Genomic DNA, 24,305 nt, shown 5'->3' on the forward strand with positions numbered 1-24,305 from the left:
ATTAGGCATGATGCCTCTCAGGAAGACAATCATCCTGGTAGGTGTCACCTCCAAGCTAGCCTCTCAGCTGTGCCTCCACGAGGTCATTTTGCTGCTCCATCAGGCTAGCAATTTCTGAGCTGTGTGATATGTGATAGTATCAGTGAATCTTATGATTGTATTCCCACGGTTATTTTCCTAAGTGGGTCTGTGGTCCAGGGAGATGCATGAGGATTTCCTGTTGGTAGAGCAGACACTCTGCATGACCTCAGGTAGATATTGTCCCAGCTGAGGCCCTGAAGGCAGAGAAGGCAAACCCATGCCCAGAATTCATGTCAGTTCCAGTCAAGTTCAGTTACTGCCCCTTCTAGAGTGGAAGGGTCCAGTGGTTGGTTGGTTTCTTCCAGGAATGGTTCCGTGTTGGGAGGATTCATTGTCAACATTGATTTCTTTTGGAGGCAGATTGGACATTGGGCTGTGGGCATAGCCACATCAGTCTTAGTGAGAGCCTATGCTGTTGGGCCTGTTCAATGCCCCAGTCACTGCTACTAATGCTACTCCATCAATGACCTCACTGTGCCGGCCCTGGGAAGCTTGAAAACAGACTAGACAACACCTGGTCAGGTTGTTCTGTCTGTGGGTGGATTCATGCCTCCTCTGGTAAATGCCCTTCAGTGACTGTTATCATGCAAAGTTAAGACTTTCCCATTTCACCCCCAGTCTCCTGAGTTCACCCACATGCCTCCTCCTCAGACCTCCTTTTCCCTGATATTCCAGTTAAACTGTTCATCCCCTTGTCCCTGCCTGACTAGCTAAGCTCTTCACTTTGCCCATGGGCCCACATATTTTCTTACCTCAGCCACTTTTCTCTCCACACAAAGTGGAGAACCAGCTGCACCAAAGCGCTTCCCTATAACTCTGCCCATTGGAAAGATTTCTTCTCTCTGCTCCTCTCAGACTCACCCTTAAGTTGCGACCTGCTGACGATCTTCAGACTGCGCTCAGATGCTGAGGCGACCCATGTACGAACTAGCTCTTCCTTTTCTTTTCTTTTCTTTTCTTCATAGCTGATATTCATAAGCCTGCACATGCTCTGCATGTGGCAGTCAAAGTTGAGGAACTCCTGCCACTGTGGTGGATGTCATGGGTCTGGGCTGCCTGCTCATGTGGCTTGCTTGTTCCTGCTAGACTTGCTTCAGCTGAATCTTGGACTTTCCATCTCATGATGGACTGTTTCTGGGCCTGCTTGACATTATGACTTGGTGGGTCTAATAGAATCCAGTTCATGATGGTCGGCTCTGACATATGGTCAGGGATTTTATCTCTACTAGGGCTGTTTTTCTAGCAGTGTATAATTCTGTCCTGCATATGACATGGCATTGCTCCAGTCCCCTGTGGGTCTGCATTGTGATTTGTCTATTAGACCCTGCCATGAATTCCATCGGCATCTTTTCTGAGCACAGATACCTCTAAACAAACCATTGGCTTTACCAGGTTGTATGGTCCAAACAACAGGGCTTCCCACACTGCAGCCAGGACTCACTGTGCAGCCAAAACTGGCCTTGTCTCTTAATGTGTGATTCAGAGCGGTAGTCCCAAGTGTGGAATATGCTATCACCAGAACCTAAAACAGCCAATACGACATTATGCTTCCTTCCCAGTGGTGGGAAGTGTGAGATGCAATATAATTTGTCCTTTGTTGTAAGTGGGCACATGCCACAATGCCCCAGACCACTGAGCCCCTAAGGGCTTCACTGATAACGGTGTGCCCCGGATCTTCGTTCGACTTATCTTCCACCTCTCAAACACAGATGTCTTGTCAAAGCCTCCAAAATACTTGCCACTTCTTGCTTCTCTGTTCTCCTTAGCATGGTATCATCAACAAAATTTACTAATGGAATGGTCTGTGGGTTATCCAGATTCTCTGGGTCCCTTCAGACTACATCCTGACAAAGGACAGCAGTTAGCACAGCCTTCAGCAAGATCACAGCTCTGCATGATCTCATCATCAGAATACTAACTATTCTTGGTTCTGCTTCCTGATAGAGATGGAAAAGAACACATTTACCATGTCAGGAACTACAAAACATGCATTTGAGTCTATGTTAATCCACTAAAGCAAAGATCTCATATTTTGGCATAGCAGCTATGTTGGAATCAGTGCTTGTTTGACTTGACAGCAGTCCACTGTCAGCCTCCAGGATCAGTCTTGTAGGGTCCACACTGGTTAATTAAATGGAAAAAAAATGATAGGGACAATCAACCATGCATTCTATAAGTTTTAAGGGTGGTACAACTTGAATCTCCCTTATCTGAAATGCTTGGAACATAGAAGTGTATTGGATTTTGGATTTTTCAGAATTTGGAATATTTGCATATACATAATGAGATATCTTGGGAACGGTACCCAAGTCTACACATGAAATTCATTTCTGTTTTATATACGTGTTTTGCACATGGACTGAAGTTAATTTCATACAATATTTTTTAAAATTTTGTGCATGAAACAACGTTTTGACTGCACCTGTCACATGAGGTCTGGTGTGGAATTTTCCATGTGTGGCATCATGTCAATGCCCCCAAAATTCAAATTTTGGAGCATTTTGGATTTTCAGATTTGAGATACCCAACCTGTACTAACTAGTGTTTGCCATTCCATCTAGAATATAATGTTTAAATCTACTATCTGGTAACAGAATGGGAGAAGTTTTAGAGGATTTCATTTGTGGGTCTCACTTTATTAGCTCCTACCACACTAGCCAAGAAGCCAATATGTATCTGCACCAATTGTACATGCAGAGACCAGTGGTATACCCATAAGAAAAATTTGTGAAGCCAGGACACCCCCTGGGACAGGGTTTAATTTGTGATCTGCCCCCATATTCTCCCACTCTATCAAAGGGCCATAATGAAGCTTCAGTCCCTAGGTATCAACTCAGACAATGAGTGCAATAGTCCTTGAATGCTGTGTAGTCTTTTTTCCCCAGGGCAATTGTTCTCCAAGTAAATGACCATAGGTCCTTAAGAAAAGAGACTAGTTCCCTTCACCATTGGGAATTTCCTTGAAAGGACGGGCTCTTCTCTTTCAATCATTGGGTTCTGAATTTAAGAACTGACTCAGGCCCAGAGACAAAAAGCCAAGGATCATGGATTTTTATTAAGATGGATTTCCTGGCCTATGCAAGGTATCTGTCTTAGAATGTCCACTTCTCTGAATCTTTTGATCCCTTCTTTATCCTTTGCAATGGCAATTCTGGAATCATCGATTAGTGTGAGCCATTGTTTTTCTAGGCTTTCAAAAGTCAATGCAGTATAGGAGATGGCTTGCACATCAACTTTCCCTTTTCCAAGTTGATATTCCATACCTCTGATCTAGCACCTTCAGGATCCAGCCTGTCTGTACACCTCTAGCTCCTGCCATGCATATGAGCTAGATCTTGCAGCTCCTTTTGGCCCATGTACCCTTCCCACTCTTAGAAAGCCAGATGCTGTGGTGTGTTGATGTTGGTTATTGTTAAGGGGCAAGGAGGGGTGATGGAAGCATGTATTCGTCATCTCCAGTGTGATGCAGAGAGAAGGGGACTGATTGTTTGGCTCAGAGGGTCCAGGGCACTCTCAGGATTTAATATTTTTTAGTTCATCAGCCAAACGATCCAGATCCTGTCACCATATGCAGTAAGCGTTGCAAGTTTAACGTGCTCCAGTTTGAACTCCCGATCTCCAATCCTTGTGAATCCTGCTTCTGCAAGTCTTACCCATCTCAGAAATGGTAACTACATGATTTCAGTTAAGAGAAAACCCTTGTAGGCACCCTTGACCCTTTACTGTCTTTTACATTCATCATCTAATCTCCCATAATTCCATTTGCTTTCTCTTGCAAATGTATTCAGAATCTCACCAGTTCTCCCCACCACTGCTAGTACAGCCACAATCCAAATCACTCACATCTCTCATCTGGTTTATTGCCACAACCCCTGACCATGCTCCTTGTTTCTAACCTTCTATCTACAACCTGTTCTTAACATGGAAGCTAGAATAGTCCTCCTAAAATACAAATCAGCCCCTGTCACTCTGTCAAAACACTACAACATATTCAAATCTCACTAAGAGTCAAAGTTCCTAAAATGGTCTGTAGTTCTCAGCATAATCTGAATCTATTATTTTCCTGACCTCATCTCCTATTATTCCTCCTCCCTCACTGTGCCTGAGCCTTCGTGTTCGCCTTCAAATGTGCCTTGCACAGCGCTGTCTCAGGGCCTTTGTACCTGCTGTTTCTGCTGCCTGTCATCTTGTGCCCCACTGTTTCTGCATTTTCTCCCTTACCTAACCTCCTTCGAATCTTTACTAACATTCAATCTTCTTAATGGGGCTTTTCCTGACCACATGATCTCAAACTCTGATCCTTTGCTAACTTATATTTCCTATTTCCCTTCTCTGATGTATCTTTTTCCAAAGCAAACATCTTCAAATATACTAGTATTATTTTACTCAGTGTAACAATTTTCTAATCTCCTTTCTCCATAATAAAACTCTAGGAAGAGAGACACTTTTTCAATTTTATTCAATGCTATATCCTTAAAACTTAGGACATTGCTAAATAAATGTTTATTTAGCACTTATTACATATTTATTGAATAGGTGAATATTTCCAAAGGTATACAAGCTGGAAATATAGTACTGTCCATATACATTGATATTGCTGAATAATTGTTGAGTTTTGTTTTAACTAGAAGTATGCAAAAGGAATTAAAAATCAATTGCATTAATTAATGATCATTATTTTAAGTATAGATTGCATTTGTTTTAGAAATGTGGTATAGAAATGCAAATTAACTCAGATATGGTTCTTTAAGTAATTTATGTATTGGGTAATTAGGTCAAATGTACACACGGATACCACTGAGAACATATGCAAGACAAACTCTCAACCAAAAAACAAAAAGGATCACCTCTCTTTAATCATGCCTCATCTTATATTTAGTAAATGAAAAATGCCTGTCCTTTCCTAGGTCAAGGAAAATTTTCTCCATCAGTATCTCAAAAAAGTGATCTATTGTCCTTTAAGAAAAAGTTGAGGACTGTAATTCTAAACCAAATAAAGTTCAACAATTAGCTTCTACAAAGTAAGACCGTCAATTTGAAAAGCTTTTTATATTCCTCCATCATTGGCTGTGACCACTCACTGGAGCAAGTGGGCTCATTAAATCATTGAACAGTATGATATGGATAGATTTAAGGATAGTATTCAGTAATTATAGGTATAATTTAGGTCCAGACTGCCTGAGTTCAAATCTGGGCTCTTTCATTAATGGCTGTTTTATATTTTACAAATCAACCTCTCAGAGCTTTAGAGATATAATAGCACCAACCCCAGGACATTATTACAAGAATCCAGTGGGCTGATACATGTAAATTATTTACAGCACTCCCTGGCACATTGCAAGTACTCACTAAATCTTACCTGTTATCATTGGTTCCACCAGGTTAGAACCTACAATTAAAGTCAGGACCTTTAACTTTAGTCTATAAACACTTTTGGTAATCAAAGAAATTTGCAGCTCACATTGGCTGAACATAATCAGGCTGCAAATGGACCTGCTAAGACTCTTTTTTTTTTTTTTAAGTAACACTTGATTGAAATATAACACATATCCAGAAAATTCGCGACTTATGTATGTATAGCCTTATGAGTTTTCACTAGATGAACTTACCCATGAAACCACCACCAGAACAAGGAACAGGACTTTATCAGCAACCCAGCCATTTCCTTCATACCTCCCCCAGCCGTGACCCTTACAAAAGTCATCACCCCTGACTCCGCCTTCATCAATTAATTGTGCTGGTTTTGGACATTGTGTATGCACTTTCATTGCCTAGATTCTTTGATTCAACCATATGTGCATGAGATTCATCAGTGTTTTTTGTAGCAACAGTTGCCTTTTCCTCATGGCTAGCATATTCAGGGGCATGAATATTCCACCATCTTTTTATTCATTCTGCAGTCAAAGGACTATGCGATGTTTCCAGTTTGGGAGAGACTACTGCTGTGAATATTATTGAACATGCCTTTTTGTGCATATATGGACATGGCTCTTTCAGGTATGCACTTAGGAATGGAATTTCTGGGCCATGGGTAGACATCTGTTCACCTTTAGTAGATATTGCCGAGCAGTTTCCAAAGCAGCCATACCGATTTACCTGTGCCAGCAGTGTATGAGCATTCTAGTTGCCTGAGATCCTCGCTGACATTTGGGGTTTGTTGGTCTTTTCATTTTAGCCATCCCAGTTGGCATGAACAGTACCAAAGTGTAGGTGTTTGCATTTCCCTGGAGATGAAAGAATCTGAGCACGTTTGCATTTGTGTATCAGCCAAAAGTTCTTTTGTGAAGTGACTACCCACGTTCTTTGCCTAGGTTTAAAATTGGCAGTCTGTCTTTTCTTATTTATTTGGAAGAATTCTTTATATATTCCATATATAAGCTATTTTTTGATGTAGGTACTGCAAATACCTTCTCCCACTCTTTGGCTTGCATCTTTTCTCTTAATGGTCTTTGGAAAACCATATAGCATGTCATACATATAGAAGAGTATGCATATGAAGAAGTGGGGTTCATGGCTCTTCACAACCTGACAGTGCTTGTGTAAATGGATGGAGAAGTGGAATGTTAATAGGAGGCTCCCCTTACTGGTTGGCAACTTCTGATAAATAAAAGTTTTTCATTTTAATGTGTTCTGATTTGTCACTGTTTTCCTTTAAATTAGTGTTGTTTGTAACCTGCCTGAGAAAATTTTACCTACCCCAATGTCATTAAGATATTATCACACATTTTGAAGATATTATCTCACATTTTCTTCTAGAAATTTTATTATTTTACAGTACAAATTCACAATCCTTCTGGAGTTTATTGTATATACTGTGAGGTACAAGTAGAGGCATCTCGTTTTCAGATAGATATCCAATTAATCAAACACTGTTCACTGAAGAAACAACCCTTCGCCCAATGATACCTTTGTCATCAATTAACCATATATGTGTGGGTCTACTTCTGGACCCGATGAATGGAATATCTTGCTGTTATATTGGTCTGGTTTTTTTTTTTTTTTAAGTTTGCACCAATAATACCTCATCTCAGCTACCACAGTTTTATGATAAGTTTTGACATCCAACATTGTAAGTCTTCCAACTTTGTTGTTCTTTTCCAACATTGTCTTTTCTCTTCTTGGTTCTTTTCATTTCCACAGAAATTGTAGAATTAATTTGTTAACTTTTAAGAAATATCCTCTGGAGGTATTGGTAGGAATTGCATTGAATCTAATCGATAAAGAAGGGGAAAGTTGAAATTACTATACTGAGTCTTTTCATCCATGAACACTTTGCATCTCTCTATTTATTTAGGCCTTCACTGGTTTTCTCACTATGTTCTTCACTGTGTATAGGTTTGTACATCTGTTAGATTTATTCGTAGGTATTTCATAGTTCTATGCTATTGTAAATGTTTTTAAATTTTTATTTTCTAATTGTTTGTGACTGGCTTACAGAAGTACAATGAATTTTTGAATAGTGAACTCACTAAATTTACTTATTTTTAAATTGTATCTGTAGATTCCTTTGGATTTTCCTCAAACACAATCATGCCCCTGCAAATAATAATAGTTTAATTTTTTCTTTTTAAATCATCATACCTTTGTTTTTTTCCATCAATCTTCTTAGTCTTAATTCAGATCCATACTTCTCAGCCCCTTTCAATGTATCTGTGGTGTTCTGTCTGATTAGAAGAAATCAGTAGGAATACCTGTTAAGAATTTCCCATGAAAATGTTGAAGCATGTAAGTGTTTTCCTCGGACTCAGAGGTTCACAATCTTTGTTTATTTTTGTATTTTATTCTTTTTGGCATGTGTGCACAGAATGCATCTATTGCTGAACCTATATTTAAAAAATATGTTGCATACCTTCTGAAAACTTCATTGAGAATGTATTACTATAGCAGATCAGTTGAAAACTCTAGATGTGGGGGAATCACATTTTCCTGATGTATCTTTTCTGAAACCTGAAAGGTCAACATATTTGACTTCTCAACATACTTCCAGTGCAGAATTGATCACTAGTGTTATCTAATTATGGTTTGCTTCAATTAGTTTTCAAAAAAATTTTCAGCCAACTGTTGTCATCAAAGGGAATACCATTTCAAATGAGAATTCAAGTTTCTAAGTAAAGGCATTTCTCAAATATGTAATCAAAAAGTTTCAAGTAAAAAATACAGATCTTTTAAATATATTTTAATATAGTCAAAACCTGAAAAGTATAGAGTTGAAAGATATTTGGTGCATTGATAAAGTTCCCTGGGGGACACTCGATGTTTAAAGCAACAGTTTGATTGAATAGAACAATAAATGCAGGGCTGAGTGTATTTTTTCTCTTTCTTTCTCATCTACTAGAAAAATATAGATAATAGAGCTCATTTATTTCCTTAACATTTCAGAGCTCTGCAGATGGGAAAACACAACCCAGTGGAAATGATTTCTGGCAACCTTGAGAAGATATGTTAGCATTTTGTGGCATTTCTCTTACTGACATGTAAAGCATGGCTTTCCCTCATTGCAGTGTCACAGTGAAGTGTCACAATAAAGCCAAAATAGTGTGCCCTCAGGGAAAACTAGGAAAAGAGACCATTTTCCATGCACACACAAAGAGTAATATTTATTATAAAGCCTTTCATTTTAGCTCCAAATGCTGCCGGGGCCGTGGGTATTTTCCAGTGGAGAAATGCACAGAATGTGAGACTTAAAGCAAATGTTATGTGTAAATCTAATGCAATTTATGTAAATATAAATAATATGCTAAAAAGTAGAATGCATTTATGGACATACATGCATGCGTAAATCTCTGTAGCGTGCCAGGGAGAAAGCCTGTGATGCTGCAAAGTGACAGCATTAGCCAGTGTTGATGGAGTCCAGAGAGCCCTGAGCTGGGAGCCAGGACAGTTCCATCTTTACCTATTTTTGTCACTACCAGCACAGATGTTGTCTCTTTTATCCACGAACCCTGTGATATGGAAGTTATTAATTCCATTTGGTAGATGAAGAATTTGATATTCCAAAAATTTAACTATCTGTTGCAGGTTACACAGCTAGTATTACTTACGTGATTTCACATACTCTTATTATCAAATACAATAGTTTATTATAAGCTAAACTTGTAGTTCTGATAAAAACCTTATATATCCTCTTCATCTTACACTCACACAGTTATTATTTGGACCCAAATGTTTAACTTGATTTTTATAGTCATCAACTGCCATCTCATTAGGTTCATTCTCCTGCCCCAGGCTATGGACATTTTGGGAGTGTCTTAGTTATTATTTTGCAAGGTGTTTCTCATTGCTGCAACTCAGTGTCTTCCTCAGGCTGGATGACTGTTGTCAAATCAGTGGGCAAGGTCCTGTGGCAGGCACTTTTCTTCTAGTTGGAAAGGTTGCTGTTTCATCCGGGTTCTACTTTAACCAATTGTCAAATGTATACAGAAATTACCCATGTCTATGTCCTGATGTAGTAAAATGGAGGAGAGAGTGTGAGCTCTGGGGCCCTATAGACTTGGATTCAAATATTGGCCCCACTATTAGCAGTTAATGTGATTCTGGGAATGTTACTAGCTTTTAGAAGTACATTTAGATGATGATATTAACAAGATACAGTTTATAAGGATCTTAAAGGTAGTATGAATTCAGGCCCATTCATCACCCCAGTCATCAAAGAAAGAAATGATAATCTTTTTGATGACCAATCTTTTAGTAACCACCCCTGCCACCCGAGGTCTCATTGATGAATGCTTCCTGATGCCAACAAATAATCTCCTCTTTCTCTTTCTCCTCCTTCCTCAGTTCTATTATGGAAGATGCAGCATGAGATCTCACTTTTAAGTGTGCCGTACACTATTGTTGACTCTAGGTACAGTGTTGAACAGCAGATCTCTAGAGCTAATTCATCTTGCTTGACTGAAACTTTATGCCTGTTTGATTAATAACTCATTTCCCCCTCCCCCATTCCCTGGTAACCACCATCCCACTCTGATTTTATAATTTTGACTATTGTAGATACTTATAGTGCAGTCACACAGCATTTGTCTTGTCTGTCTGGCTTATTTCACTGAGAATAACATCCTCAAGCTTCATCTATATTGTTGCATATTACAATATTTCCTTCTCTTTAAAGAATGAAGAGTATTTCATTGTATGTATGCACCACATATCAATTTGTCAATTATTCATGGACATTTAGGTGGTTTCCACATCTTGGCTGTTGGGGACAGTTGCAATGAACATTTAAATGTAATGGATGTAGAAAACTGGGTGAATGTTCCTCAAAAATACAACTACCATATGATCCAGCAGCTCCACTTCTGGGTATTTATGTAAAAGAATTGAAATCAGGATCTTGAAACATCTTCACTTTAACACCTTTTGTTAGCTGTTTTCCCAATACCAATGTTATGCTTAAATTACTATGATTTTTAGAATCCACTTCCTTTCCCTGCTCTAATATCTGAATGACATAGGAGCCTCTCTTATTTGCTACAAATCTTGGCTCATGATAATGGCTTAATGAACTTAGTTTTATATTTGCAAGGATTTTTTTGGTGGAAATTCATTTGACTCAGGATACTTTAACTACTTTAGGGAACCTCTTGAACCTCCTGAAGAGAGTTTCTCTAGGAACTCTATGCCTCTTTGATCTGTTTCTTCTGCCTCCCTGTGCCTCCCTGTTCAGCCCCTCAAAGCCAGTCTCCTTTGACAAAGAAGGCAAGCATAAGGGTGTTTCTGCTTTTTTGTGCTGGCTCTCACTACATCATAATCTATCGTGTAGACTTCTGTTTTCCTTGACAAACGAGCAGAGGCAGTCCATGTTGGTCCTCACTTCCTGCCCCATCTTCTTATCATGGTGGTGTTTGCTCCCATGGTCATCTGGTTATATTCTATTTTGCTCCATATTCTGTACATGGTCACTTTACATTTAGGTCCATCAGAGAAGTTTTGTGAAAGCACATTGCTTGATTTAGAAACTTCACTCTTCTTTTACCCATCAGGGTGATTTTTAATTCTCTACTTTTTAATCTTCTTAAAGACATTTCCAGCTCTCTAATTATCTCTTCTTCCAGGATCTTTTTTCTTCTTTCTTTGAAGAAATGACACTTTTCCCCTCGTTGGAAGTTTTTGAATCTGCCCTTCTAAAGCCAAGGGTTCTCGTGTGACTATAACCGAATCATTTTCATGAATAGGCCACCATCTTTTGCGTTGATGTTTGTAAACTAATGGTTTAAGGCCTTTCTTTATTTAGTAATATTCCTGGGATTTAGTCGTCTTCTAGAGATGGAGTAAGTCATATCTTTTTACTCTGAGTCTAGGATTCTCTTCTCTGGATCTTTTCATCTAAAGCTCCACATTTTTCTTCAAAGTACATTTAATAAATATCTCTCATAGACTCACAGTTGGCTAAACCCTCTGATTTTCATGGATCTTGCCAAGAGAATGTTTGTCTTAACTTCACACATAGAGTGATCTGCATTAATTCTGAGTGAGCTATATGTAGGAAATCTATTTTGAAAGGGCCACCCTCAGGAGCATTTCCAAATAAAACCATATGAGAACAGGAGTGAGGATAAACTGTTGTCCATTTTTGTGAAATCCAATCTTATTTCTCCTCCTTTTATTTGTTCTGTGTGCCAAGTGAGTGAGAATCAGAAGGCAGAGTGCCATGTAGCATCTTTCCACTTTTTTTGTGTTTGATGACTGGAGATGGGAGACAGGATGTTCATAGCTAGCCCCCTTGCTCTACGCTCCTTTCTTTTAAGTGAAAGCGCAAGATATGTGACATTTCAAGTTTGAACCACAACTGTGGCAGAGATAAGCAGTTTCAGTAGCAAACAACTGTTTGAAAAACCTTGTGATTTATCCATACTGGACACATTTTTTTTTTTGTATCTGGTGGTATATTTTTCACATTAGCTGTTTCTTAGGATTAGCAAACCAGTGCAAATCTTGTTTCATCCCTCCCTGGGTATTTAGTGTAGTGCCAAGCAAAGCACAGATTAACATATGCTTACTCAGGATTAAGGATGATTTAAAAAAAAAAAAAACTCTTCTGATAGGCAGTAAAATAGAATCCACACAGTTCAGTGGAGTCCACAGATGGGATGATTTTGTTAGTGCCAATGACCAACCCTAAACCTCTAGTCCCAAGTTTCCAAAGGCTTTAGGTTAGACTTTATGAAAGTTAAATGCCAAACAGCAGTAAATGCTAGTTTACCATATTCTTAATTTTCCTCGATCACTACAGTGCTGCCTATGATTGTTCCATGGCAAAGAAGAGAAGAGCTGAAGATCCAGCTTTGGGGGTTCCAGTCAACAAAAGGAAATCCCTGCTAATGAAGCCCCGACACTACAGCCCAAACGCAGACTGCCAAGAAGACCGCAGCGACAGGACAGAGGACGATGGCCCCTTGGAAACGCATGATCACTCTACTGCAGGTAGCAAGGAGGAGAGCCCAAACTTTACCTGCTCCCTGGCTCCAAGGACTCTGTACTAATTCATGTAGAGTGTGTGGTTTGATGGTTGGTATGGTTGTAAAAGTATATTCAGATTTGGAAGCAAAATCAAACATTTATTTTACTTGACATTTATTTATTGAGGACCCACTTTTTAATCAGTAACTGTGGAGGTTCCATTGATAAGCAACAGAGAGTCTTGCCCTATCCATTTTCAAAAGCAGATGATTGAACTATGCCTCTTTTTGAAGAAAATACAAGATACTAAGTCTTAGAGTTGAAGAGTACTTTTTCTTCCTAATAGGAAGGATTCCTGAAAGAATCCTTTAAATTGAAGAGCATATTTAAAATTTAAGACACCTTTGCAATGATCAAGTTATATATAATGTTCATTAGTGATTATGATATATATGTATATATTACAGTTAAAACATTTTATAAATTTTTTTATCAACATGTGTGGTTTTTACTCCAAAATATAATTGGTAATAACAACATGAACCAATGCAAGTGGTCTGTGGCCTTAATATTTTTAATATTTTTGAATAAATGCTTATAGCAATCACATATAGAAGCAACCTCAAGTTGGCAGATTAGAGTCTTCTTCAGAAGGAGACTGAAGGAAAATGATGTATTATAGAAAAGATATCACTGTGCCCATTATTTCAAAAGTAAGTTACTTAAGTTTCCCTTTAGCAGCACATTTTACTTCATTGATTCACTTCTTCACTTACTCATCAAACACCTTTTGTGTGCTAGGTGAAATGTAGTTACTGTTTCAAAATTTGAGGATTTCTTTTTTCCCCATTGAATGTTATTTGCATTAGTTCCTGGTAGTCACATGCCTCTAGGAGTTGGAATTCCATCACTGATCACTTTGTGCATGAGGCAAAGCTGAGCGACATGCAAAAACTCTCAAAAATTATAGAAAACAATTAAGATCTAAAACTTGACTTAGTAGAAAAATGAAACTAGGTGTATATTCTATTAAACATAATTTTTTTTCTGAATGTGAATTTTAAAGGAATCAAAATATACTAAATAATTTGTTACTTAAAAAGAAGTACTAATTATGCAAACAAAAGGCAATGAGATTCTTATATAATACATTTTTATTGTATGTAGAATTATAGTTAGCAATAAGAATTAATGGAAAAGATTTAAGGGCATACTTATGAGTGAGCACAAATCTCAGTTCAGAATCATCCTAGATTCAGTAATATTGACTTGAAAGTAGAGTTTGCAATTCTGTGGTTAAAACAAAGCTGTATTCTGATTTGAAGGTATTTATGTAAATTATTTGGCTTTTCTGTATTTAGCATGTGATTTAAAGTCTCATAGCTCATCTGTAAATTATAATCACCCTTGACTTTTTTGTTTCCTTGAACTGATCAATTTTATTCATTTTGTTGTTGTTGTTGTTGTTGTTTTGTTTTTGTTTTTTGAGATGGAGTCTCACTCTGTCACCCAGGCTGGAGTGCAATGGTGGGAACTCAGCTCACTGCAACCTCTGCCTCCCAGGTTCAAGCGATTCTCCTGCCTCATCCTCCTAAGTAGCTGGGATTACAGTCACACCCAACTAATTTTTGTATTTTTGGTAGAGACAGGGTTTCACTATGTTGGCTAAGCTGGTCTCAAACTCCTGACCTGAAGTGATCGCCTGCCTCAGCCTCCCAAAGTGCTGGGATTACAGGTGTGAGCCACCGTGCCTGGCTCAGTTTTATTTGTTGATTCATGAAAATTTGCAGGTTGAATCTAGTATTAGGGAAAGTCTTTGAATCATTTGTGGTTGGACTTGCAGTATAATACACCAACTGACATTAATTAGCCAAGCGTTTAAGAAAATGTGTGTGCTTCTGCATCAGCACATTCTTGTAAGTGTTGTGAAAACAGACTATATCTGGCTCTCTGACTTGTCACCTTCTATTGTAGTTTGTTGACCCCTGTACGTGTTTAATATTAACCAATTGAATATATTGTCCAGATGTCCTCCAGTTAAACACACAGTTACAGGCACTAATGGACGTTTATTTGCAGGTTCACAAAAATAGTTTAACTATTTTCATATTTCATATTAGAACCACTAATAATAATAATGAATATGCTAAAATTACAGCAGTGATGACCATTGTTTTTGAGTTCTTAATATATTCCAGACACGTAAATGATATCGATTAGTCCACATAATGCCACGAGTATGTGTGATTATGGGCACAGTTTTACAGATGAAATCATTGAGGACCAAAGAGATTTGACGCTGAAGGTAATGCATCTTATAGGTGTTAGAAGGAAGACAATTAGGAAACAATTGGAAGGACAAGCAAAAATAATTATTTCCCAGCTAACTGTGCTCTGTAATGCAGCTGTCCTCACGCACTGACTACCTTCAGAATGCAGACTGGGCAAAGTTCCTACAATGTCAAATTATGCAGTCACAGTTTCCAGTAATGGCAGACCCTGTGCTTGGTCAAAAGAACAAAGATTCTAAGTTGCCTTCAGCCCTCTGAACAAGTTACTCCCCACCCCACTACGAGGAAGGAGAGCCGAGTTAGTGCCCAAGCCAGCATAGGGCTTTTCATCTGGCCTCTCATTTACTCTGGTTGCCCCAGGGTATTTACCTGGCCAGGTGTGTGCCCAATTATATCATCTGCAGCTGGCAAGCTCAGATAATGAGAGAAGGGATAGTGCTCAGGAAGAGACTGAGGTCAGGAGCTTGAATGCTGCAAAGTTTTATTCCATTTTATAGCACAAACTTCATCCATATCCTCAACCTGCTGTCTTTCAAAAAGATGCAGGTCACTGTTAAGGGAATAGAAGAGAATATGGACAAACCATGCAGTTGCCTCTTTCTTCCTGAGGAGACGAGCTTGCAAAATACTGCCAGAAGGGAGGAAGAACAATAAGCACAGGCTTTCCTGACACAGGCAGGGAGAATGAGAGTCACCAGAAGGAAGATTAACCAAGCCCAGGTGTGGGGTCCCCAGCAGCATAACCACAAGCTCATGGGGAAATCTGTCACATCATAGAAATTCTAGGGGCTGGGAGGACACTTTTAACACATATTATCTTTCAACTAATAGCACATAAGGGATAAACCACTCTGCTTTCAGAACTTTGAAAGATGAATTCATTTTTTCCAAGGCTTTTATTCCCAGCAAAATGTACATATTCAGGAGGCCTGAAAAGCCAATTTACCTATAAAAGTAACCTAGCTAGTTACAGAAACAGAACTGAAATCCAATTATAATAAAATCCAGTGTTACTAAAGGAGACAAACTCAAAATATGCCGTGACTCTCAGAGGACGTTTTAAAGTTGTATCACTGCAGAACAGCCAACATCTATGCCAGGATTCATTAGTATGTATCTGTAGGATTACCAGAAAACTCTGAGTAGAGGTCTTGGTTTAAAGTAAATAAACAACTGTGATCTTGTATGTATCAGGCAGAAGCATTTACTTTTTACTCTAGAAAAGCATCCCAGCTCCAGCCCCTACTCCCTCCCCGCACTGTGAATGCACTCAGGATGGAGAGAGACCTGGACCAGTGAAGAGTCTGCTCTCTGGCTGTAACCCTCTGGTTATGCCCTCCCAAGAGCTGACCCTAGAAATTTTCTGACCTATTAGAGTTTTGTTGTTAAGAAAGTTGAGGTTGGTTCACTTTTAGTTTTTGTTTGGTCGTGTTGTTTATTTTACTTATAATTTGAGCAACATCGTTCTTCTCCTTGAAAGTTACCTGACAATTGGCTGGGCGTGGTGGCTCACTCCTGTAACCCCAGCACTTTGGGCGGCCTAGGCTGGTTGATCACGAGGTCAGGAGTTCAAGATTTGCCTGACCAATATGCTGAAACCCCCATCTCTACTAAAAATACAAAAAAAAAAAAAATAGCCAGGTGTGGTGGCGCTTTCCTGTAATCCCAGCTACTCAGGATGCTGAGGCAGGAGAATCACTTGAACCTGGGAGGTAGACGTTACAGTGAGCAGAGATTGAGCCACTGCACTCCAGCCTGGGCGACAGAGGGAGACTCTGTCTCAAAAAAAAAAAGAAAAAGAAAAAGAAAAAGAAAAAAAAGTTAGCTGACAATTGTATTCTAGTATCTTCTGCATATGAATTTACTGTTGAAAATATCCAAACTTGGGAAAATAATGAGCTACTAGTGTTCTTAGTCATTTCTCCCAAGGGTCACTGTGTTTCCTAAACACCAACCAGGACATATGGCCTTCCATGGCTGCGGGACCTGGAGTAGCATGTTTCAGAGGGCACAGCATGGAGTGGGGGCCACGTAGCCCTGGTCGTGTGTCTCAGTCTTGCACTGGCTGGCCGTGTGGTCTCCAGCAAGCCTGGCCCTCTGTAGAATTACAGTTTCCTTCTGTGAACTGGAGTAGAAAATGCCTTTCTTGTGCTTATTGTGACAATTAAATGAAATAAACAGCTGAACACCATGCCAGGAACATAACAGTTTGTTGTCCTAAGAGGGATCCTTGAAGTACCCATCCAGTCATCAGATCATTGGATCTTCCTTGTTTTGAAGATGAGGACCCAGTCTCAGGCAACCAAGGGCCTGTCCAAGGTCACATAGCAGGTAGTGCCAGGCCAGCCACACCACCTCATCCCCCTAGAAGTTTCTCTCTCCACATTGCACATCGTGCACTCACTCAGTTTCCAAAGGCAGTTAGTGAACATGGCATAGTGTGCTGGGAGTGGGGATGAACTGAGTTGAGCCTTCTCAACAGTGGGACTCTGCCTGTCCTTGGGGGTCAATATTAGTAATTATCCTAGGTAAAAAAATAAGCCCATCTTATTTATGATAAGGGTTGCATAGAACCCCTGCCATGACTACCTGGGGCAGGGGCAAGAGAGCCACCCTTGACTGGATACCTATTGGGTATTCCCGTGTGGCCCCCACAGGGTGCACAGGGTGATAACTGTTCTCCTCAATGTGCCAGTGGTGGTGCCAAGCTGAGACAGGTGACGCAGCCCCACTGAGCTCGCAAGAGAGGGTGGCAGGATCAGAACTCAAGCCGAAGTCCACCTGATGCTAACAACAGCGTTTTTTAGGTTGGTTCAGTGGCAGAGGCACAAAATAAATCACCAGGCCCCCAAAAGAAATAAACACACACAGCCTGAGAAAACGAAGGCAACTCATTGCAAAGCTGGGAGAAACAAGCGCCCCATCACAGATCTCTCAGCTTCCAAAGCAAACCCAACTTTTTTTCTTATGAGTCCAGTGAAAGCCTGGGAGGGGGGTGGAATGTGGAAAGTTGGCTTGCAGATTTGCAGAACATCCCTAGAAACCCGCGTGTGCTGTGCAGGCACCTCTGTCGGTGGTGCTCCTCTTTTTCTGAGGAATAATTAATAAATATTTTCTTTTAGCATATAACAAACAGTTGAACCAAACAATTATGTAAACTGGAAATGACCCAAAATGCGAGCAGTTGGCAGCAGCACAGTGAAATGCATTGTCGTGCACATGTGCATTTTTGTCACTCCCGCCTCTCTGGTGATCTGCACTTAATAGGAATATTTTAAACTATGTAGCTAAGCAACAGAGGTAATTGTTGCTTTCTAGAGCTTTTGTTAGCACTCTAACACAGCCCAAATATGCATAATTAGGTATAATGTCTATAAATCATTATCGTACACATGTGGGTAGTTAAGTGGAGTGAGAGAATAGTTCAATGAATTGAGCATATTCACTGAAAATGCTTTTTATTTGTTTTCTGTAGTTCATAATACTTTAAAATTATCATAACCCTTTACACTTTCTCTTAATAGCCAACTGTGATATTGAGAAAAACTTCATTTGCATTTTAGACTATGTTTAATATATTATTTAAACCTGGAGTTCCTCTGATATGAATTCAGGAGAGGCTAGGCCATCCTATCAAATATTATGTGCCTGTTTATCCAGCCTCTTTTCTAGGAACTAAAATGTTAAATTTTTCAGTTTATGTTGAATAGATCCCAACAAAAGACTGCACCCTATAATCAGCATTATTTACAGGGGCTAGTGTTGTGACTGAATTCTTCCCTTCATCCAAAAATGCTTTTAGTTACTATGGCAATATTTACTTGATCCTGGCAGTCCAGTGTTGATTTAGGGAGATAATTACCAGAAAGGAAGATGATGGAGATGTATTTTTGAGTGTCCTTGTCAGAGACAATGTTTATAAAAAATTAAATGAGACCAAAAAGACACATTGTCTTCCGCATAGACACTCTCTCCCGCTCAGCGCTCACACCGGATGGCTGTGCTTTTCTTCCCTCCAAAGATGTTTGTTAGCACAGAATGCACTGCTCTTGGTGTCTTTAACAGTCTTTAATGGGGGCTTATTCCTGGTTGCTTCCCATCCCCCCACCCTGCCTTTGAGACACAGAAACAGGCCTCCTATTTTTTGGATGTCTGGGCACTGTTGCAGGCACTTCGCAGACTGGTGTGCGCTGGGCACAGCCCCAGTGCCTGGGCCTGGGGTGGAGTCACCTGTGAATCCACTCTCACTTGCTGTGTCTTGCACTGGGACAGGCTTGGGTAGGCTGATTATCATCTATATACTCCGTCACCGCAACCTGGCCACTCCCAGAGCAAGAGGGGGAATGACACGGACAACAATGGCTGCCTGGGACAATAGCCACTCCATAAACTGTCCTGGACAGACAGGCATGGAGGGGGAGTCCTCACGGGGTGCCCCTCACGGAGTGCCTTCACATTCAGGACCCAAATCAGCCTTGTACTGAGAACAGCTAGTTACCATTCAGCACCCTCCAACGCCCCACCTTGTTTCATTTTCTTGTTACACAAGTGCATGCAACTAATGGACCAGAAAATGTGTTACTACTATTTAAGATATGATTTGATCATGCTAATTTTCCTGTTTGTGTTTCCTTCAATATGGAATTTTAGGATGACAATTACAAAGGTAAACAGGAAGTCTTGAAAGCCTCGGAAAGATGTATTGTATCTTAGCTAACAGTCCATAAAATCTGAAAGTATGTCTGAGAAAGACTAGAGAGTAGAGAACATAAACCAAATGGCTTTGAAAATACATTGCCATGCTAACAGAGAAACTGATTAATATTTCCTTTACAATGTATACTATTATATATTTGATTTTCTTCTGGTTGGCTAAGAGTTGGGAATATAAGAAGTACAGTAACAATAATTTCACATTCAACAAATACTATTATTGTTAAGTGTCTCCTTCTTCTCTTGGTCAATACCTCAGAAGTACTTACCTCTTAACATGTTGGAAATTATAATAGCTCATTTCTTTTAACACAGTTCTTAGAATATTAAGGTCTAAGTTTTCTCTTAAGAGGATATATGTTTTTCTCACCAATGTTTATAAAATTAATAGAGATTATATATTACACATACTATGTATGTATATGTGTACATATATGTATGTGTATGTACATATGTATGTGAATACATGTGTTTGTATACATATAACTTGTTGCAATTTTCCAAAATATTTTTTGTTCTTGCTCTTCAAATATTGGTTTCCTTTTTCCGTAGAGGAAGTCATGATAAAACCTATGGATGAAAGTCTCCTTTCAGCTGCACAAGAAAACTCCAGTAGGAAGGAAGACAGATACTCTTGTTATCAAGAGCTCGTGGTCAAGTCTTTAATGCACTTGGGGAAATTTGAAAAAAATGTATCTGTTCAGACCACAAGTGAAAACTTAAATGACAGTGGCATCCAATCTTTAAAAGCAGAGAGCGATGAAGCAGACGAGTGTTTTCTGATTCATTCTGATGATGGAAGGGACAAGATCAATGATTCTCAGCCACCCTTCTGCTCCTCTGATGATAATGAAAGTAACTCTGAAAGTGCAGAAAATGGCTGGGACAGTGGCTCCAACTTCTCAGAAGAAACCAAACCACCTAGAGTCCCAAAGTATGTTTTAACAGATCATAAAAAAGACCTATTGGAAGTTCCTGAAATAAAAACTGAGGGTGACAAATTTATCCCTTGTGAGAACAGGTGTGATTCTGAAACAGAAAGGAAAGACCCACAGAATGCTCATGCAGAACCCCTGGATGGCAATGCCCAGCCCTCATTCCCTGATGTTGAGGAGGAAGATAGCGAGAGCCTGGCGGTAATGACAGAAGAGTCTAGTGATCTGGAAAAGGCCAAGGGGAACTTAAGTTTGCTGGAGCAGGCAATTGCTCTGCAGGCTGAGCGAGGTTGTGTTTTCCATAACACCTACAAAGAACTGGACAGGTTTCTGCTGGAGCACCTAGCAGGGGAAAGGAGGCAAACCAAAGTTATCGACATGAGTGGAAGACAAATCTTTAACAATAAACGTAAGACCCATTTTTGCATTTATTTTAGGAATAAAAGTGCTTTAAGGTTTGAAAAAAAGTCAGATTTGATTTTTTTTCAGATAGCTTTTTGACAGTTTAATGACTTAAAAATCAATTTATGATTATAAAATAAACAATTTCTTTCTTTTCCCCCACTCTCTAGATTATTCTCCTGTCAAGCTGTGTTAGTTTTGGGTATTTTCACACATGAAAAAAGGTTCATTGAATCTATTTCTTTTAATTTAACTGCTTTTTAAAAATGCATCATGCCTTTAGAAATAACTTTATTTGACATTTTTGGAAGTACATCAGTATTTACTGGATCTTAAATCAATTCCAGAAACTTAATTTTTCTTTGCCACCCTCATTCTTGGATTATTTAACTGCAAGCCAGGCAGGATGCTCTGGTCCTTTTTGGGATAAAACTGGATGTTAATGCGTTTATGAGCCTACACTTTCACTGGCTCTCTACCTCAGGGCTCGTACATCTCTGGGCCAAACTTCAATGAGAGAGTAGGTGTGCTTTGAGGAGGTTTTAGAGTTGTTCTTCAGGCCTTGGGAAAAGTGTGTTCCTGCTTCGCTGGAGCATTCCCCCTGCTCTTTCTCCCCAGAGTCTTACACCAGATGAGCCTGATGCTGGTTCTAGCAGTTTTATGGAGCTTCCCAAGAGCAATCCTTAGTGTCTAGAATGCTTGTTTAAGATGAGTATTTTCAGATTCCATCATCATCAGTGCTCCAGAATTTGCATTTTTTTCCCATAAGCTTCCGGGTGATTCTTGGTCTCTCTGAAACCTGAGAGCCACAGAATTAGGGAGAGGAGTACCTTAGGAAAAATCAGGGCAGTGGACCCAAACAGCTTATAAGAATAATATGTTAGTGTGGTTGAGAAGTTCTGATTGCTGAGAGTTATCCAGAAACAAATTGTATATTTTGTCAATTTAAATCCATTTTAGCACTCACCTGCAATCTTGACAAATAATGTCTTACAGCTCTGAGCTGAGGAAACAAAAAAGGATAAAATGGTGTCATGTAGTGAGGAGCAAGATAATGCCATGCAAACATCCTGCAAGGGTTGGAGTGGGGACAGAATATTAATACTAGCCTGTGGTTCAGGACAGGACACTGTATCTAGCTCTGCACTCCCACTAATGTGCAACTTCTTGTATTTAACTTTTTAAGTAAACTACAAAATCAGAAAAGAAAAATGGAATTTACTCAAAATTCCCCAAATCCACAATTTATGGCTTACTATATTTTATTGATCCTAAGAGATATCATTTCTATTTATTTATTTATTTTTGAGTTTTGCTCTGTCACCCAGGCCGGAGTGCAGTGGTGCCATCTCAGTTCACTGCAACCTCCACCTCCCAGGTTCAAGTGATTCTCCTGCCTCAGCCCCCCAGGTAGCTGGGATTACAGGTGCTCACCACCACACCCAGCTAATTTTTGTATTTTTAGTGGAGACAGGGTTTCCCCATGTTGGCCAGGCTGGTCTCAAACGTGATTCACCCGCCTTGGCCTCCCAAAGTGTTGGGATTACAGGCATGGTCATTTCTCCATTTTATCATCTCTGAACTCAGAAGAATATACTATAGTTTAATTACCAATCATTTTTTTCTTTCTAAGTAGCACACAGAATGATGATTTGTTTTGTTTTGTTAAACAATTGATGATACCTTACAGGCAATTAAACCTAGTATTTATAGAAACTTAATTATTTGAGCCACATCTTAAAGTATTTGATGATCCTTTGGATAATTTTATAGAGCTTTTAAAACTTCTTTTTTTTTGTTTTCAAAAATTAAGGGCATATAATTTGTGCTTGTAAACATTTGGGCCAGTTGGAGACTTACCAAATTCCTACTAGGGCTGGATGAGTCAGCGGTGTATCCTAGTGCCTGAGGCATGGGGGCAGCCTCTGCAAGATCAATACCAGGCAGGCTAGTCAGCAAAACAGGTGAAGAAGGTGAAACCCACATTGAAGAAGAGCCACAGGCTTAGTCTAGAGGAGGCCTGCAGAGTCCAAACTGAGTATTACTTTCCTGTTCCTTGTTCCTGATGTGGGATCCAATGGCACAAGAAGGATGTTTTTTGTCTCTGACATGCGCTCCATGATGTTAAGTCAATGCTCATCCCAACTGATAACCATATTCTCCAAAATACCAGCCTAACTTCCCAGACACCTTGCCCATGCAACTTCACTGTTAAGGAGAAAACTCAGGAGTTTTAAAATCTCATTTAACCCCAGTTTTCAGATAAGTCAGCAATTCTAAAATTAGTTTGGTTAGACTCTTGCCACTAAGCATTTAGTGAGATTTAGGTTGCAATGTAAGTACAGTCGCCATGTCATTGACTGTCCTGCTTATGGAAAGGGGAACACTATGAGCCATTACATGAGTACATCAGATGTGAATGAGGACAGTCCCAGGAAAACCAAGGTGTAACATCACCAGAGTATAAGGTCACCCTCATTATGCAACACTGTACAAAGAAAATAGAGGAAGAGCCAAGCCTGAGAGTCGCCCCAAGCTCAAGCTCTGGCTTCTTATCATGCAAACAGGTTCTGCCCTCCAGAGCATTTCGCTGCATCTTTGTTTCACCCAGCAGAGGAGGGAGTTGCAGACAAAGGGGCAAGGTGGACTGTCAGTGGGCTGCACCTGGGCAGGAGCCAGCCTGCCTTATCTCTAGCACCCTCTCCGGGTTCCTGCAGACAAACAGTGTGGTGAGGAGGGGAAGTGTGTGACGCCAATCCTTTCAATGTGGTTTAGAAACGTGGCCTTACCTGGGCAAGGTCCAAGAGAGGAAGGGCATCGAAATACACATTATTGCTCTTCTCCTTTTTTTCTAACTTACTCTCCTATGGTGTCAGGCCCCTCAGTTCCCCTAATCAGACTTTAAGAATTTGGACCTAGTGGTCTACAGATTTCACATCAACTTGAAATTTGGCACTATTTTTGGATTAAATAAAACATATATCCACAAATCACAGAGCATCGCAAAACTCTTTAATTTGTCTATTATGAAATGCAGAGAGTAGTGTTGACACCGGCACATTTAGGTCCTATCTTTCCTTAAATGCCCCCTGCTGGCCGCAGCCCCATCATCTGGCCATTCCTTGCTCATTTAAGACTTCCTGCCTTGTCTCCTGACCTCCCTGACCCTCAGCACAGAACGACTCGAAGGATCCTTGGCTCTTCTCCCTTCTACTGAATCCATGCCCCCATATAATTGCATTACACACAACCTGCTGTGCCCCATCTGCCCAGGACTGTTTATCATCCAGCAAATGGGGTGCCATGGTATGGGAGAGGCACATCTGCTCTTGCAATACAGCGCCCCGGAAATGTCTGTCACATCCCGTGACAGTGGCCAGACTTCGTGCTCCGTTGCACAGGATCATACGAGGCTCCGCACCCTCGCACGCAGGCCCCGTGTTCCATTGTCAGCATCTTCTCGGGCAGGACCACACCGCCTGTTTTC

General features: G+C 39.9%; 1 protein-coding gene across 3 annotated transcripts in view; it reads left to right on the forward strand.

The window, feature by feature from the left end:
• ST18 (suppression of tumorigenicity 18, zinc finger) overlaps window positions 1-24,305 on the forward strand; it is a 318,440-nt gene that overhangs the window by 223,065 nt on the left and 71,070 nt on the right. For 2 of the 3 annotated variants that reach the window (XM_011937607.1, XM_011937608.1), the window contains 2 exons: window positions 12,311-12,501; window positions 20,034-20,825. In XM_011937607.1, coding sequence (XP_011792997.1) covers window positions 12,311-12,501; window positions 20,034-20,825 — 983 coding nt within the window. The remainder of the gene's footprint in view (window positions 1-12,310; window positions 12,502-20,033; window positions 20,826-24,305) is intronic. The other variant, XM_011937609.1, reaches the window with a different exon arrangement.

Source organism: Colobus angolensis, unplaced genomic scaffold, assembly GCF_000951035.1.
Source record: "Colobus angolensis palliatus isolate OR3802 unplaced genomic scaffold, Cang.pa_1.0 Scaffold166, whole genome shotgun sequence".
NCBI classification, from domain to species: Eukaryota; Metazoa; Chordata; class Mammalia; order Primates; family Cercopithecidae; genus Colobus; species Colobus angolensis.